The sequence below is a fragment of the Taudactylus pleione genome, unplaced genomic scaffold (genome assembly GCF_031769625.1).
Source record: "Taudactylus pleione unplaced genomic scaffold, aTauple2 ptg001478l, whole genome shotgun sequence".
Lineage (NCBI taxonomy): Eukaryota > Metazoa > Chordata > Amphibia > Anura > Myobatrachidae > Taudactylus > Taudactylus pleione.
Window position 1 is genome coordinate 60,338 of NW_028285876.1, and position 18,812 is coordinate 79,149.

Sequence of the window (18,812 nt, forward strand, 5' to 3'; positions counted from 1 at the left end):
AGGTCTGTTACGCATTATTTTATGTACTTCCCACCAGTGTTCCTCTCACGGCCAGGTCTTTTACACATTATTTTATGTACTTCCCACCAGTGTTCCTCTCACGGCCAGGTCTGTTACGCATTATTTTATGTACTACCCACCAGTGTTCCTCTCACGGCCAGGTATGTTACGCATTATTTTATGTACTTCCCACCAGTGTTCCTCTCACGGCCAGGTCTGTTACGCATTATTTTATGTACTTCCCACCAGTGTCCCTCTCACGGCCAGGTCTGTTACGCATTATTTTATGTACTTCCCACCAGTGTTCCTCTCACGGCCAGGTCTGTTACACATTATTCTATGTACTTCCCACCAGTGTTCCTCTCACGGCCAGGTCTGTTACACATTATTTTATGTACTTCCCACCAGTGTTCCTCTCACGGCCAGGTCTGTTACACATTATTTTATGTACTTCCCACCAGTGTTCCTCTCACGGCCAGGTCTGTTACGTATGCACAGCAACCCAACAAAATATAGAGCTCCCTTGCTCAGGGACGAATAACTAATACGCCATTTGATACAATGATCTCTCAGCATTTGGCGCTTTCTCACCCGTAGGGCAGCCGATAAACTCTGGATGACGAAGACGACGGGAATTCCAGCATTTTTAATGGCCTCCACAGCTTCATCGTGTCTGGTTTCTCTCAGATCTACACCCGACACCTGGAAATTATATTCAGAGGCAAATTATACACCTCACATACAGGTTCTGTGTCACTATTCTATCATAGGAAACATTTTTAACAACTGAAACACATAATCAGTTTTATTGCAAATTTAGTAATGTACAAATTAGTACCAACATTTAAAACAATGCAACTGGAAGGGGGGAATGATCTACATAATGGCCAGACAGGGAGTACAATAATAAAATGCAATAATTCTAGATACCATAGCTTAAACTAATATTTAAATTCACTAGTTGATAACGAAGGCAGAGGTTTTACGGTACTCTGTGTTCGTGGGATGCAATTCCCACACTTGTCTGGGGTAAAAGAATGGTGAGAATGGTAACATGATGGTAACAGGATGGTTGTAATGGTAACAGAATGGGTAAAATGGTAACAGAATAGTTAGATTGGTAACAGAATGGTTAGAATGGTAACAGAATGGTGAGAATGGTAACAGAATGGTTAGATTGGTAACAGAATGGTGAGACTGGTAACAGAATGGTTAGAATGGTAACAGAATGGTTAGAATGGTAACAGAATGGTTAGAATGGTAACAGAATGGTTAGCACCTGTAAGTAACACCAGCGGCGATAGAGGCAGATAATTTATGTAATTGCAACTATTATCCAACAACTTGGTTACCTCTCCTACGGTCTCTGCTATGACTATGCTAAATGCTAACAATACAATTATGTCATACAGAAGATTATGGAGATCGTCACAAATATTGGGGGTTGCAAAAAAAAGCTTTGAAGGGCCGCAGCAGACTAAAAGAGCCCTGTATCAGAACATAAGTCATCCGACAGGTCCTTATACTCCTGGCAAGAGACACATGAAGAACATTGAACCTGGTAAACGTCTCAATTGACATATGTAATACTTTAATATTTACAGATATTTTCAAACTTCGCTGCTAAGCAGATGCATGTAACCACACCCTATAGAGTCCTGCACTACACGATTAAGCTTCCTTGCAATGCAAGATGCTACCTAAATGAAGTTTGTATATTCATCATATTCTAAAAGGTCCTCCCACAAGTCAAAAATATATTGTTGGGTTATTGGGCTTCGCTTCTGACTAATTTTTCCCTATTGTTTGTGCGCACTTGTGTGCCTATGGTCGGGGGATTAGATCATAGGCTCCACAAATTGTACTGTACAAATGGTTAGATTGAAAAATACAGAAACTGTACAGGAACAAATCTTTAAAGCCTTGAAACTTAGGGTAAGTTGGTAACTATGCCATGGAAGTCCCAGGGGTGAGGAACCGGTAGGCGTCCAGCTCAGTGGAATAAGACGGGAAGGCGACGTCACCAGGAGGAACAAAATTTACAGAACTGTTCCACAAACTATTAGTCCCATGGTGCATTTACAGTGCATCCGGAAAGTATTCACCACGCTTCACTTTTTCCACATTTTGTTACATTACAGCCTTATTCCAAAATGGAATAAATTCATTTTTGTCCTCAAAATTCTACACACAATACCCCATAATGACAACATGTAAAAAGTTTTTCGAGATTTTTGCAAATTTATTTAAAATAAAAAAAACTAAGAAATCACATGTACATAAGTATTCACAACCATTGCTCAATACTTTGTTGATGCACCTTTGGTAGCAATTACAGCCTCAAGTCTTTTTTGAATATGATGCCGCAAGCTTGGCAACCTAACTTTGGGCAGTTTCGCCCATTCCTCTTTGCAGCACCTCTCAAGCTCCATCAGGTTGGATGGGAAGCGTCAGTGCACAGCCATTTTCAGATCTCTCCAGAGATGTTCAATCGGATTCAAGTCTGGGCTCTGGATGGGCCACTCAAGGACATTCACAGAGTTGTCCTGAAGCCACTCCTTTGATATCTTGGCTGTGTGCTTAGGGTCGTTGTCCTGCTGAAAGATGAATCGTCGTCCCAGTCTGAGGTCAAGAGCGCTCTGAAGCAGGTTTTCATCCAGGATGTCTCTGTACATTGCTGCATTCATCTTTCCCTCTATCCTGACTAGTCTCCGAGTTCCTGCTGCTGAAAAATATCCCCACAGCATGATGCTGCCACCACCATCCTTCACTGTAGTGATGGTATTGGCCTGGAGATGAGCAGTGCCTGGTTTCCTCCAAACATAACGCCTGGCATTCATGCCAAAGAGTACAATCTTTGTGTCTCATGGTCTGAGAGTCCTTCAGGTGCATTTTGGCAAACTCCAGGCGGGCTGCCATGTGCTTTTTACTAAGGAGTGGCTTCCGTCTGGCCACTCTACCATGTAAGCCTGATTGGTGGATTGCTGCAGAGATGGTTGTCCTTCTGGAAGGTTCTCCTCTCTCCATAGAGGAATGCTGTAGCTCTGACAGAGTGACCATCGGGTTCTTGGTCACCTCCCTGACTAGGGAGGTGACCAAGATCCCCCGATCCCCCGATCGCTCAGTTTAGACGACCGGCCAACTATAGGAAGAGTTCTTGTGGCTCCGAACTTCTTCTTTTTATGGATGATGGAGGCCACTGCTCATTGGGACCTTCAAAGCAGCAAATATTTTTCTGTACCCTTCCCCAGATTTTTGCCTCGAGACAATCCTGTCTCGGAGGTCTACAGACAATTCCTTGGACTTCATGCTTGGTTTGTGCTCTGACATGCACTGTCAAGTGTGGGACCTTATATAGACAGGTGTATGCCTTTCAAAATCATGTCCAATCAACTGAATTTACCACAGGTGGACTCCAATTAAGCTGTAGGAACATCTCAAGGATGATCAGTGGAAACAGGGTGAACTTGAGCTCAATTTTGAGCTTCATGGCAAAGGCTGTGAATACTTATGTACATGTGATTTCTTATGGAGCATACACATGGTCAGATTTGTCAGATCTGTCAGATGAACGATTGAACGATTTTTGACCGCATTAAAATGAATGGAATCGTCCAAGTCTGACTGCAAACACATCAGATGTCAGATATAGTTATCTGACCATCGGGAACGCGCATCATTCAAATCGTTCATCTGACAGATATGTCAGATTTTCCTTCAGATATGACCGATTGAACGATTTTTTAAATCATTATCGTTCAGATCTGAAGAAAAGTCTGACCGTGTGTATGCTCCATCAGTGGTTTTTTTTTAATGAAATTTGCAAAAAAATCTCAAAAAAACTTATTGCACGTTGTCATTATGGGGTATTGTGTGTAGAATTTTGAGGACAAAAATTAATTTATTCCATTTTGGGATAAGGGTGAACATAACAAAATGTGGAAAAAGTGAAGCGTTGTGAATACTTTCCGGATGAACTGTAGCTGTAAGTTTTGAACATTTCAATTTTGGAATTTACTCTTAAATTCTCCTATTCCCAATCCAACCACATCACCCGGTAGAATGAAATGATCGTGACAGTTCTGCAAACCATACTGCAAATTTACAAATACAGTGCAGAATTGAAAAGGAAAAAGCTGGATAATGGGGCAATTCAATTAGCGGCCTGGCCGTGAAGTGCTGTCCAGGAAAGTTACATCGCGACCAGCAACATCGCTAGTTTCTCCTTGCACCCCATAGAAAACTAGCGATGCTCAGCCTACCCTAATAGGCAAATAGGAGCGCAGCCAAACATTGCGGGATGTGTACAGCGGCACAGCGTCTCCAATTCAATTGGTCGGTAAGACTGTATTGTTTGTATTTGCTATTACACTTACTTCTAGAATTTTATCTCCAGTCTTCAAGGCATTGGTTCTCCCCGCGGGACTGTCTTCCAGGACCTGCTTAATAAAAATCCCTTTCAGCTCCTCCCCATTTTTGAGGCGTTTTATAACGGTTTGCCCACCAACAATGCTGATTCCAAGGGAAACTTCAGGCTCTCTCCAAATTTCTACCCTGAAAGGAGATCAGAAAACAGGAGATGGTTGGACAACAGTAATGCAGTTATTGGAAGTGGTTAAAGACAGGGACGCACACTGACAGCTATGACATACACACGTGGGGCGCTCCAGTGGCTGAATGTTGGGGTCTCCTCTCCTTCCCCTTCTTCCCGTTCAGGTAGTTTCCTATAGATAGAATAAAAGTGACAAATGTAATACAGAGTACAAGACAGCAGTGCATCTTACTGCAAATGCCATTACTGCCATGCAAGTACCATGTACCAGTACATCCATGCCCTGCACCTGGGGCGAAGCTGGGAAGATAGAGAGCACTGGGCATCACAGGAATTTTTTGAAGTGGCCACTAACTGACTTCCATCGTTTTGTGCTGTTCTGCATAGCACGGCTATAGGCTACATGAGCTATCGTATACTACTGGAAAAGAAGGATACAACCGTATATACTCGAGTATAAGCCGACTTTTTCAGCACATTTTTTGTGCTGAAAAAGTACCCCCTCGGCTTATACTCGAGTGAAGTGTAGCGCTGACCGGACGGAGTTCGGTAAGTGCTACACACTGCCAAACACACAGCCGCCGGAGCCGGCAGCTGCGTGTTTGGTGTAATCAGCAGCGGCTGAGAGTCTGTCAGACTCTCAGTGGCTGCTGCTGCTCCCACTGCGGGAGCCATCTTCCGGCTCCCGCAGTGGGTAATGGGAGACACGTCGTCATGACGACGTCTCTACCATGCAAAGCGGCCGGAGGAGTGGATAGCGGCGGGACCAGGAGTGGGAGTTTCAGGTAAGTGATTTTTTTTTTAAATTCTTATCACGTCTCTCTCTATTGGGGGGGGGACTACAGGGGGCACTACCAGGGGGCGTTTACTACAGGGGGCACTACCAGGGGGCGATTACTACAGGGGGCACTACCAGGGGGCGATTACTACAGGGGGCACTAAAAGGGGGGATTACCACTGGGGGCACTACAAGGGGGGGATTACTACAGGGGGCACTATAAGGGGTGATTACCACTGGGGGTACTGCCAGGGGGGGATTACTACTGGGGGCACTAAAAGGGGGGGATTACCACTGGAGGCACTGAAAGGGGGGATTACTACTGGGTGCACTACCAGGAGGGATTACTACTGGGGGCACAACCAGGGGGAATTACTATAGGGGGCACTACCAGCTGTTGCCATTTCCCACACTAGGCTTATACTCGAGTCAATAAGTTTTCCCAGTTTTTTGGGGTAAAAGTAGGTACCTCGGCTTATATTCGGGTCGGCTTATACTCGGCGTATATACGGTAATACAACATTCAAGGCACTGTACCATCATTAACGTAATGTCCAGACAAGTTATTATCCTGCTTTAAAGAGACACAGAGGAGAACACATTTGGTGCTTCTTACAAAGTTCGTACAGTGAATATAATGGAGAAAATAACTTCATATTAACTGCTGGCTCGTAAAATAAGTTATTAGACTTCCAATGAAAACCTGGGAAGAGTAACTGTGCAGCCTTTGGCTAATCACTATTGGTACCTGCGATATGGGACCGTTAAAGTGCCCCCCCTTCGTCTACACACAGTGAAGACCGACAATTTTGGGGCAATATTCATCACCGAGGCAATAGGCAAAAAAGTGCCTTGTGCCTCAGTGATGTCACTGATCATTAGGAAATAGCTAAATCAAATATGGGCTCTTCATGCAAAATGTTCCAGGCGCCCTGCAAGTGTGTAAGCGACATTAAAAAATGCACAGTACAGGCAACATTATTAACCATGACAAGGAATTAACGCTGCTACTACAGAAAAAAAAACTTCCAAAATACTAACAGGAAGCAAAATTACAACAAAACTCTACATCTATCTATGTTAAACAAAATTGAATCAAAGACGCAGTCTCACAGCTTTAACATTTAATGCGATCATGCCCAATATATTATTAAGTGTGACACCTACTGTATTTGCCTGAATGTATAACCGTTTATTAGATATCTAGATAGAGCCAGGAGCAATACAGGTTGAGTCTCCCATATCCAAAATGCTTGGGACCAGGGGTATTTTGGATATCGGAACATTCTGTATTTTGGAATAATAGCATGCCATATTAAAATATCTTAGCTATAGGGCCCAAATCTAAACACAGAATGCATTTATGATTTATATACACCTTATACACACAGCCTGAAGGTCATTTTATACCATGTTTTCAATAATTTTGTGGCTCAAACAAAGTTTGTGTACATACATGAAATTTATTTATGTGTCATATACACCTTATACACACAGCCTATTGGTCAATTTATACTTTATTTTTAATAATTTTGTGCCTTAAACAAAGTTTGTGTGCATTGAACCATCAAAAATCAAAGTTTTCACTATCTCAGTCATGCTTAAAATATTCCGTATTTCGGAATATTTGGATATGGGATACTCAGCCTGTATCAGAAATGCATTCTAGAGAAGGCAAGGCAGACAGCACCACCTAGAGGAGACTAAAGAGCCAACAAATTACAACTAAGGCCCGTATTCAATTTGAGGCGAAAAGTCAAGACTTTTCGCCTGCTGGACTTTTCGCCTCCTTCACCTGTTTTCCAGGCAGAAAAGTATTGCGCGCGTGCCCACTATTCCCCGTATTCAAAGGACGCGAAAACGAGACCCGGCAAAACTGGGAGCGGCAAAAAAAATGGGAATTTTCGGGAAAACATCCTTGGACCCACCTAAAGATGAAGACATGGGGGTTCACTATGGGTACCCCCGTTTTTGCCTGCTGAAGGGAAGTCGGGTTTTTAAATAGCCGCGGCAGGTGCATAAATGCGGCTTTGAAGAAGGTGATACAGAAGAGGATTTAGCAATTTTTTTGGGGGAAAAAATAACTATGCCCATCAAATTTGGGGTACATGAAAATGGGTGCAAGCATATTTTTAACTCCCTAAAATGATTTTTTAAACATTCTTCAATAATATACCTGCCGCTACCACCCGCAATGCAGAAAACACCTTCCGCATATAAGGGAACCCCTGTGGATTTATTATCGCTATTTTAGAAGTGTGTTCCCTATTTTTTTACAACCAAAATTAAAAGTTCATTTTTTGGGGTGCCCCTTTTTTTTTTTTTTTACATACATTAATTTGAGGGGCCATTCCCAGTGGTGCAGGCTATTTTTTTTTTAAAGCCTGCACCCCTAAACCCCAATTCTGCACTTTTTTTCACCAGCTAAAGGAAGGAGAAAACTTATCCCTGTTTTTTTACAAAGACTTTTCGCACCTATGAAAAGTCTTTGAAATTGAATACAGGGATAATGCAAACAGGCGAAAATGATAACGGGTTTTCGCCTCAAAATGAATATGGCCCTAAATGTGCAACTTTTTAAAAAAAATGTTTCATTTCAGTAACTCTCCAATAGTCATTTTGCTGCAAATGGAGTACCCTCATTTTAAAGTAGGTGGACAAAGATTGGTACAGTAATTTTAATAAAGGAAATTCTGTTTGAACTAATAATGATGCACAGTGATTCAGTAAAAGTTGATGCAGTAATGTAGGGAGGAAAAATAAAGATTACACTGAAAGGATGAATAGTTAACGTGCCCTATTTATACCAACTGTGCATACTGTACTTAGGGGCAGATTAATACTACATCACGCCATAGACCCAAAGCCAAATATTTATTTTATGCCTGATAACCCCCTACTTTACACCATTTATTCTGTATGACGCACAATAAGCCTCATGCTTCCAGTATTTGCTGCTGCATCTCCCCAAGTTCATTGTAATATTCTGCACACCAAGATCATTTACATTACTCTGGCAGTCTGAATGGGTCCGGACATTGTGTACAGCAAGTTCCACTGACAGGCGTCACTTGGAGACGTGTTGGGGGTGCTGTCCCTCCAGGAAGGCACCTGAGCAGGATATTCATTTGGATACGTGAGTGCCGGGGTTTGCCAAAAAGTCTATTATATATATATATATATATATATATATATGTATATATATAAAAATTATCGGCACTCACCAGGTAAAGAGGCATAGAAAGGTTTAATTTACCATTAAAACAATAAGGTGCATAAGATCAGTCGACGTTTCGATCCCATTTAAGGATCTTTATCGAGACATAACAGCAGTTCCCAATAGCAAGACAGCCAAGTGCAAAGTCTATATATAATATATTTTTATATATATACATATCTTGGAGCTGTGGCTGTACATTGTTGATATGTCTGATTGTCGCTATCGTTGATATGTGCTATTGGCTTGAAAAAGGTCTGGATATGACCGAAACGTCGCTATGCTATTTCAACTTTTTGATAATATTGGAAAAAATCATCTTTTTGCTACATCTGACTGGTGAGTGCCTCCATTGGGATATAGATATATATATACACACACACATATATACACATATATATACACACATATACATATATACACACATATACATATATACACACACACACCTGTGAATGTTCAATGCAGCTCTTTATCACAAATATACATTTAAATTCCGGCAGGACCATTGTACGCGGACCCAAAAAGGGATGGGGCTTCAGAGGGTGGGTGTGGCTATTGTGCACTAGGGTGAATAAGAGGCACAGACAGTGTAATGGTTAGCGTTACTGCCTCACAGCACTGAGGTCATGGGTTCGATTCCCACTACAGCCCTAACTGTGTGGAGTTTGTATATTCTCCCTGTGCTTGTCTGGGTTTCCTCCGGGTACTCTGCTTTCCTCCCACATTCCAAAAATATACTGGTAGGTTAATTGGTTCCCAACAAAAAATTAATCCTAGTGTGTATATGTGTGTGTACATGTGATAGGGAAAATAGAGTGTAAGCTCCACTGGGGCTGGAAATAAATAAATGAAATAAATAAATGGTTTCCACAGATTATTTTGTCCTGATTTCTCCTGGATAAATGTTAGGAAGTATGACATAAGGCAAGCTGTACCTTCGGTAGGGATTTCCATTGAATGCAATAGTGAGGGGGTATATTGTGCTTGTGTGGGCGCTTCCAGGGTCAGAGCAAGCCTAAACTATGACTGTGATGAGTATCCCTAGTATAAAACTCACAGGAAGGTCAATACTGGCAATGAAAGGGTGTCATCCCATTGAGTGCTCTGCCATCAATAGCTGAAGGTTTTGAACTATAGTCGGACAACAATTTATGGCTGAAACATCAATAGTTCGCAGCCACGCATGCGCAAGCCTCTGAAACCAATGGTAAAACTAGGGGTGTTAAAATGGTAATTGAAGGCTCCATAGCAAGAGTTTGTAAGGGGCCCTTTGTACCACCCAATGGTGAAAAATATATAACACACTTAACTTTGAGAAGGAAGATGAGCCCCCCTCAGCTCTGGGCCCCACTGCAGCTGCATCCTTTACACCTATGGTAGTTACGCCCATGGGTAAAACCATCTACCTTTGCCAGCTAACCATTGATGGTCAACCCTAATTTTTGCCACCTACATAGGAGACCCATGGGATTTCAGGTACCTTTACCATAAGGGTCTTGTGTTATTATTTATGGTCCAATTCCAGAATTTAAGCAAAGGCTTTGTTCTGTCTCTTTCTGTGTGATCGATCAGGATCTACGAGATCTGCTTCACTTTCCTGCCAGCCCTGATTATCACCTTCACCAGTCCACTATCTGCTCCCAAGGGAGATTACTACAATAGGGGCTAGAACAGGGCAGCCAGTCCGCTAATAAACTGCACTAGAAAAACATTGGCCCTCATTCAGAGGCGGTCGCAAGAAGCGATCGCTCTCTCTGAATGAGGGCGGCCGCTTCCTTTTTTTTTTAGTGTGGCCTCCTGGTCGCTAGCTAAGCTGTGGGTTACCACCCACAGCTTAGCAACCGACCAGGGTGATGGTCGCGATGGTGAACACCATCGCGACCTGCAACGAGACCCTAAGGTTGGGTCTTGGTAAACGCAAGCCCCAGGGAGCTTCCTGCTCTGATTGAGGTCAGTGCGGCCGCCCACAAAACGGCAGGAGTTCCTTAAGGAACACCTCCATTTGTGAAATAACCCCTCGCCCCCAAAAAACAGGGTGAGCTGTCGATCAACATCGACAGCCGCCCCTTTTGTAGAGAGCTCCGGAGTGAGAGAGATTCTCTCTCGCTCCGGGGCTTGCGCACGCACAGCGCGGCACATGCTGCGCATGCGCAGGGCTAACCATCGACCAGGTTGCGAGCGCATCGGCGCTTGCGACCGGGTCTGAATGAGACCCATTGTTTCTTATTGTCAATAACAACTTTTTTTTTTTTTTCAACAGTTTCCAAAATTGGCCCCTACAGTGTATCACCGGTATAGGGGCATATTCAATTAGATGCAAAAAGTCCCGTACTTTTCGCTGACATCACTGGTTTTCAGTGCGAAGAAGTATCGTGCTCGTCCCCGTTTATCCCCGTAATCAAAAAGAAATCAGCAAAAACGGGACCCGGCGAAACTGTAACATGCGAAAAGTGCTGTCAGATTTGGGGAAATCAGCCTGACACCCCCCAAAAGATGCATCGACATTGGGGATCACTATAGATACCCCCGAATAGCTCTGCTGAAGGTATTTGGGGTTCTTAAATGGTCTCAATAGCTGCTATTTAGTGTCTTTGCATTAGTGGTGAAGAAAATTATTTAGCAGGTTTTTTTGGTGAAAATAAGTAGTCCCAGCAAATTTGGGGTACATGAAAATGGGTGCTAGCATATTTTAAAGTTGCTAAAGTGAACTTTTAATAAACGTAAAAAATCCACCTGCCGCGACCACCTGCAAACTTAAGAACACCTGGGGCATACTTGGGGACCCCCTGGAGTCTATTTTGCTAGTTATTAAGTTTGTAACTCAACTTTGGACTTTTTCGCCCCCAAAATGAAAACACTTTTTTGGGGTGATCTAAAGTATTTTTTAAACTTTTTTTACGCAGTTTACCTTTGGGGGACTGTCCCAAGGGTGCAGGGAGGTTTTCCGAGGTTTGCACCCCAAAACCCCAATTCTGTACTTGTTTTTGACACCTATTCATAGGCAAAACTTTTCACAGGTTCAAATACATTGGAGTTTCCGCACCGGTGAAAAAGTCTCCAAAATTGAATACGGAGGAAACTTTTCGCATGGCGAAATGTCACTCGCGATGCAGTTTTCTGCGAAAAAGTTTTTCGCACCTAAGTGAATATGGCCTATAGAATGGTCGATGTAACCTCCATAGCTGCATCAGTCATGTACCCAGCATCCCAATGCACCCGATTTAGGGGACTGTCCCGCACATCAGGACTATTGTCCCAATTCCAGGAGAACTGTGCCCCACTAATGGATTCCCCTCAATGCTGTGTGTGTGAGGGACAGGTGGGTGGGCACAGCAAGGGTGTTTGTAGAGCAGTATAGAGAGGACTGGGAGTGACCCAGCACTTTGGAAACTCTGGGTATACCCAAGGGGCACATGGCCCTGTTCTATTCTCACACATGGTCCTGAATACTATAATATATAATCTGTGAGGATCTGCCACCTCTTTATCTGGCCTAAATTGTGTTTTTTCTGTCATTTATGTACCTTGCAATGCCCAAATAATTCTCCCCCCACCTTCCCCCCAAAAATTATATTACAAAAATCATATAACTAGGCCATTCCTTCAAGCTATTGTATGAAGAGGCGATGATCACAAAGAAGGCAGTACAGCAGCAGGATTTACTGTAAACTGAGCATAGGGAAGAGAAGGCAAACAATGGCACCTCTCCTGAACGAGAGCTCAGCAAGCAGATTATACTAGCACCAACAGAAGTTGTTCAATAGCATGAATAATTATTATTATTATTAATCATTTCAGTTTATATTAGACAAATTATAGGGTTACAGTTCTTTTAAATATTTTTCTTACGGATACAACTTTGGTAAAATAGACGACAGCTCATTAATTCTCAGCTTGGAGGTTTGTCCTACACGCTCATGCTGTAAGCAGATCTACTTGTGTCACTCAGAGTCTTCAGATGCCCTCCTGATTAGGTCATAACAAAATAAAATAAAATTCTACCCAAGGGAGATGAGAGAGCATAAAACTCGATTGGCAAAAAAGACGTTAATGGCACTGCACGATACCCTTCTGAAACCGAATTTATCATTCCATTACCGAGTCAGAAGTAGGGAGCTCATTATATCGTAATAAAATTATACACCTTCTGAAATGTTGTTAACGAAAACACAATAATGTTTTATGTGCCATCCTTACAAAAGCCAAATAGATCAAGCCTCGGAAACCCTTGCCGCTCTGTTGCCTCTTCTAGATCGTCAAATGATTGATCAGACTTCAACAGAATACGCATAAATATACCGGCACCTCCAGATTTTATACCCAGTTTTTAAACTGAGAATATGCCAAGTTTAATTTCAGTCCAAAAAAAGAGTAATAAAAGTACAGAAGCCTTTGGCCCATTTTTATTAATGATGGAGGAGAGACAAAGATACAGTTACAGAAATTGGCTATTAATGGTTGGTGTAAGGTTCTATACCAGGGGTCTTCAACCTTGGCCCTCCAGCTGCTGTGGAACTACACATCCCAGCATGCACTGCCATAGTTTTAGCATGCTGTTATATCAAAAAGGTGGCAGTGCATGCTGGGATGTGTAGTTCCACAGCAGCTGGAGGGCCAAGGTTGAAGACCCCTTTTCTATACTATATTACTGGGTACTTTGCACTGAAATTTGTCTTTTTGTGATCAGTCTACAACAGAGGTTTTCAAACAGTTCCCGATTTCCAGGTCACCCAGCAGGTGCACAGGTGTACTCATTACTCACTGACACACTTTAAACGAGCCACAGTTGGAGCTAATTATTTCACTTGTGATTCTGTCAGGAGACCTGGCAAACATGACCCGTTTGGGGTCCTGAGGACCGAGTTTGAGAACCTGTGCTCTACAAAGATGATGTTCAAACAATTGCTTGAAGAGCCTTCAAAATACTACAAAACTTCTCCTACTAATAAAGTGTGTTTCAATGTTTTTATTTGGATGACACGTCAGGCCTGAGCCAAGTCTGTCCCTTACAGCCAATATAAAAAGGCTTCAGGGAGATAGATGTGTCCTCCTAAATCTATCCTCAATACGCCATGCAGCGCGACATGCCTGACGTGAGGGAGCCGTCAGGTCCTGTGCAGCACTGGTCGCATCGGTAGTCTTTTTGTGCCGAAAATGCAGATCCTACAATGTGACCCCTTCCACCTGGTACAAAAAGCTCTGCTCCTGGATTTCTCTCTTAATTGATGACTGCAGCTACTTGTGGTGAAACACCTGCCTCATCTTTTAGCTAGCTCTACACAGGTGTCTGTAATCATTAATTAAGAGAGAAATCCAGGAGCAGAGCATTTGTACCGGGTGGAAGGGGTCATGTTGGAGGGTAGGAAAATGCATCTAAGGGCCGTATTCAATTAGGCTGCGAAAAACCCGTTATTGGCGATACTTTATCGCCGATGATGTCATTTTCTCAGTTTTCACTTTTCCCCGTATTCAATTTCAAAGACTTTTCACAGGTGCGAAAAGTCTTTGGCAAAATCTAGGGATAAGTTTTCACAATAGAATAGGTGGCGAAAAAAAGTACAGAATCGGGGTTTTGGGGTACAAACTAAAAAAAAGTACCCTGCACCCCTTGCACTGTCCCCCCAAAAGTATTCTGTGTAAAAAAAAAAAAAAAAAGAGTTCCACAGGACAGGACACTCCACAAAATGCAAAATGTATTTATTTTTGGGAGCAAAAAATAAAAATTGGGGTGACAAACCTTTTAAACTAGCAAAATAGACTGTGCGGGGGTCCCTAAGTTTGCCCCAGGTGTTTTTTGATTGCGGTTTGTTGCGGCAGGTGGATTTTTTCACTTTAGGGACTTAAAAATATGCTTGCATCCATTTTCATGTACCCCAAATTTGATGGGACTAGTTATTTTTCCCAAAAAATGTTTGTCAAAGACGCATAAAAGCACCTGTAGAGACCGTTTAAAGACCCCACATACCTTTAGCAGGGCTATTCGGGGGTACTCATAGTGAACCCACATGTCAGAGCATCTTTTGGAAGTTGTCAGGCTGATTTCCCCTAAAATTACAGCACTTATCGCAGATTTCCTTTTCGCCGGGTCCCGTTTTCGCCAAAATGCAACGGAATACGAGGAATCGCGTGGACAAGCGCGATAACTTTTCACTTCCAAAACCTCCTTTGGCTCCGAAAAGACCGGCAACTGACTTTTCGCCTCAAATTGAATATGGCCCTAAGTCGCAATGCAATGTCACTAGGAAGCACCAGGAGACTGTGCTGATTAATATAATATGTGACACTTGTATATCTGTGTCTGCGACTGAGAATGTAAACGGTGCTTGGCGTGGGAAAAATCAGTGGTCGCTGCATTGTCGCACTTTGCGCGCTGATTGAGACAGCCAGTCGCACACAGAAATACAAGTGTCACATATCAGACTAATCAGCACACTGTCTCCTGGTGCACCCTAGTCGCATCGCATTGCGACTTAAGGTGCCCACACACATACCGATGTCCTCACGATACGATTTTATGGCCAATTTCCTCATGAACTTTCACGGAAGCTCCCTTGCCGTCGTGATCACTATTTTGGAAAGAAGACACCCAATCTGTGTTGCGATCTCACGATCTATCGGATCGTACACATCGTGAGATTGGCCATAACAAATCGTGAGTTAAAAAAAAAAAAAAAAACAGGCTCTTGACTATTAGTGGGAAATTTAAATAGCCATAACAATGGGAGGGGCTATCTAGGGAGTATAAAAAGCAGGCATCCTTTAAACTCTGTGTACATTCTGCTCTGCTACTAGATGAGGCTAGGTGTATTCCTGCTGAATCCTGTACATTGCTACTGTGCTCTTTGTATTTGGCTTGCCTTTTATAAAGGTTATTCTACCTGCAAGTGTGAGGTACCTACCTGCATTCTAACCTGTTCCTGAATTCTGTACTGATGCATCCCTATCGGTATAGAGTGTTGGTCGCTGAAGCTGGCGTCCTGGAGATTAGGAAGAGGGCCCAGCGAAGAAGGACGAGAGCATGCTGGACCAAGGAGTGGCTGCTACAAAGGGATACCCGCTCTCACATGTCCCTGCTGATGGAAATCAAGGAGAATAACCCGGACGACTATCGGAACTACCTGCGCATGGATGACGCCAGCTTCCAAGAATTGCTGCATCTGGTGACCCCCCACATCCAGAGACAGGACACAAGGTGGCGGAGGGCAATCCCTGCTGAAGACAGACTGGTGGCTACCCTAAGGTACCTGGCTACAGGAAGATCACTGGAAGACCTAAGTTTGGGACACTCATCTCACCTCAGTCTTTGGGCGTCATCATTCCGGAGACCTGCAAAGCCATCGTAAAAGTGCTACAGTACCAGTATTGCAAGGTAAGTTAAAAAAAAACACCACACATTGGTTTCTTGTGCAAAGAATAATTTTTATTTTTTACTCAACATAAAGCAAAAAATTGCCTTCTTTTAGTACAATGTGCACTGACCTGCAGGCAACTGAAAGTGTGCACTAAACTGTGTGCAATATACTTTTTTTGTAACAAGTTCACAAAAGAACATTATCACCAAATTTTATGAATCCCAATAGGTAGCCGGCTGTATGTGATAGGGTGGGTCAGACGCAAGTTTGAACAGGCCAATACACATATGGCACAAGTGTACATTGTGGCCCCAGCTTCCAGCAATGTGTACTTGTGCCATGTGCGTAGTGACCTTGTCCAAATAGCGTCATCACCACCCTATCCCATGCAGCAAGCACCTATTAGAATTCATAAAATTTGGTGACATTAAAAGCAAGACAGAAAAAACAACCAAATTACTTATCAAATAAATTTACATCTCTGTATATTGGGGCGACTCATCTGCATCCAGCAGAGCATTATACAAGGTCGTGCTGGTGCTTGGTGGGGGAGTAATATCTAACTGGGCAGGGGGGGGGGCGGACATACCTATTTGGGGCAGGGGAAAATAGCATTGGATCTGCAATGTATGTAGAATTTGTGAGATTTTTGCTCATATAGCGACTCAATAGGTCGTGGGTTAACTTTAGAAAATTTCTTTGGATATCTGTATCCATATTTCTCAATGTGCTGTTCACATGAGCTGTGAAATCATCTATTGCATCTGGGGGTTTCTGCAGAAGCCGTTCTGCGTTTTGTAAAATATTGTCCTCACGTTCAGTAAGATTTTCCTTTCTCCCTTGTTTTTTTTTCTTTTTTTGGGGTTGTTGAGAAGATGAGGGTCCAGGTGGAAGTGGAGTTTTCACTTGTGTGCTATTCTCCGGATCACTGTCACCACCGAGCAGACTGAGGTCCGGTGTGGATGCTAAATCAGGGTGTTGGGTGGGAGACTATATAGGAAAAAAAGATATGAAAAAAATTATAGTCATGTTTTAACCCCTTTTTTACTATTTTTACAGTTTCCTAACATCGTGGAGGAGTGGACCAGCATCGCGGAAGATTTTGAACAATGTTGGAATTTCCCTAACTGCGGAGGAGCCATCGATGTGAAACACATCCGCATCAACCCACCTGCCAACACGGGATCATACTACTACAACTACAAAGGATTCTTCAGCATCGTTCTCATGGCAGTGGTGAATGCCAACTACGAATTTCTGTTTGTGGATGTCGGCAAGAATGGCCATGCTTCAGATGGTGGGTCCTTCAAAAAGACGGCTTTCTACCAGAGACTCGCCAACAAAACCCTCAACTTGCCCTCACTGGACCAGACAAAGCACGGCCTAAATTACGTTTTCGTTGCAGACGAGGCTTTTGCATTACATGAACATGTGATGAAGCCATTTGCACACAGGGGCCTGACCAGAGAGAAAAGGATCTACAACTACCGTCTATCCCGGGCACGACGCATTGTGGAAAATGCGTTTGGAATAATGAGCAACCGCTTCCGCATTTTCCACACCACCATCAATCTACATGTGGAGAAGATAAACTGGGTCGTGATGGCGTGCTGTGTGCTGCACAACTTTCTGCGAAGAAAATCTACTCAACGAGGACCTGTCCCAGCTAGAGCAGAAGATGTAGGACCCCTGGAGGACATTGAACATTTGACATCTGTGTCTGCACCACCAATTACAACAACATCCACCGCACGTGCCAAAGAAGTGAGGGAGGAGTACATGACCTATTTCAATGGACCAGGTGCTGTACCATTGCAGGAGGACTGTCTGTGAACTACTGACTAAATTGGACATTTGGGATTTAACAACAAAAACATTAAGGATTTTGGTTTAAACTGTGTCACTACTTACCAAGACTTCTGCAACCTCCTCTTCTCCCTCACGCTCAGACATCAAGATGATAGATTCCCTTTGAGGCTCTTGTTCACTGATGAATGACATCATATGGTAGTACCACAGTGCAGGAGTATATATTTCATCTGTGCCCGCTCCTGATTTTTTGGAGTCATCCACCTTCTTTTTTTCTTTGATGTACACTGTCCTGAGATTTTGAATCTTTTGCCGTGCAGTTTTCAGGTCTGCATCAGATATGTATTTTTTCGTATACACCAAAAGTTCCTCTAGTGCGGCCAACTTGTGCGACTTATTGTGGTACTTCCGAGAACTGATCTTCCACAGACACTCTTTCGAGTGCAGGATTTCAATGAATCCTGTAACGAATTCACGTTCAGAATCCATGGACATTATCTATGAATAAGAAAAAAAAGGACATTTAAATATTTGTGTATATAGTTTTGTTAAATGTAATGTTGTTATAGTTCACATTTTTAATGTTTTAATATTATTTTTTTTACAGGTTTTTAAAGGTTTGTTATGGTATTCTAATCATGCTTTCTTTTACAGGAATGTGATGTGTTTATTGTTTTTCTTTGTTTGACAGTATGGGTTTTCCACCTTTGGGCCTGTTGTTGTGGTAGAACTACAGATCCCAGGATGCCCTAAAAACAGTTTCAAAGGTGGGTGGCAGGTCATCCTGGGATCTGTAATTCCACAACAGCTGGAGACCGAAAGGTAGAAGACCCCCAGCTTTAAATAATGTGTTTTTAAATGTAATGTATGGTGATTATTTTGTAAAATACGTGTTTATTTATTTTTTTGTTATATTACACACATTGGTGTGTAGTGGAAGCTTAAATGCATGACCCAGCCACCGCCCGCCTCAATACGGCGGGCGATGGCTGGGTCATGCATTTATTACCTGGGGGCACACATTGGTGGGCAGTGAGAGCTTAAATGCATGACCCAGCCACCGCCCGCCTCAATACGGCGGGCGGTGGCTGGGTCATGCAT

The 18,812-nt window shown here is 43.0% G+C and overlaps 1 protein-coding gene across 1 annotated transcript in view; it reads right to left on the minus strand.

Annotated features, from left to right (window-relative positions):
- Positions 1–16,045: 16,045 nt before the first annotated feature.
- LOC148442508 (uncharacterized) overlaps positions 16,046–18,812 on the minus strand; it is a 29,957-nt gene continuing 27,190 nt past the window's right edge. The window contains exons 2-3 of the mRNA XM_088463875.1: positions 17,814–18,209; positions 16,046–16,892 (exon numbers count right to left, since the gene is read on the minus strand). Coding sequence (XP_088320001.1) covers positions 16,422–16,892; positions 17,814–18,206 — 864 coding nt within the window. The 5' untranslated portion in view covers positions 18,207–18,209 and the 3' untranslated portion in view covers positions 16,046–16,421. The remainder of the gene's footprint in view (positions 16,893–17,813; positions 18,210–18,812) is intronic.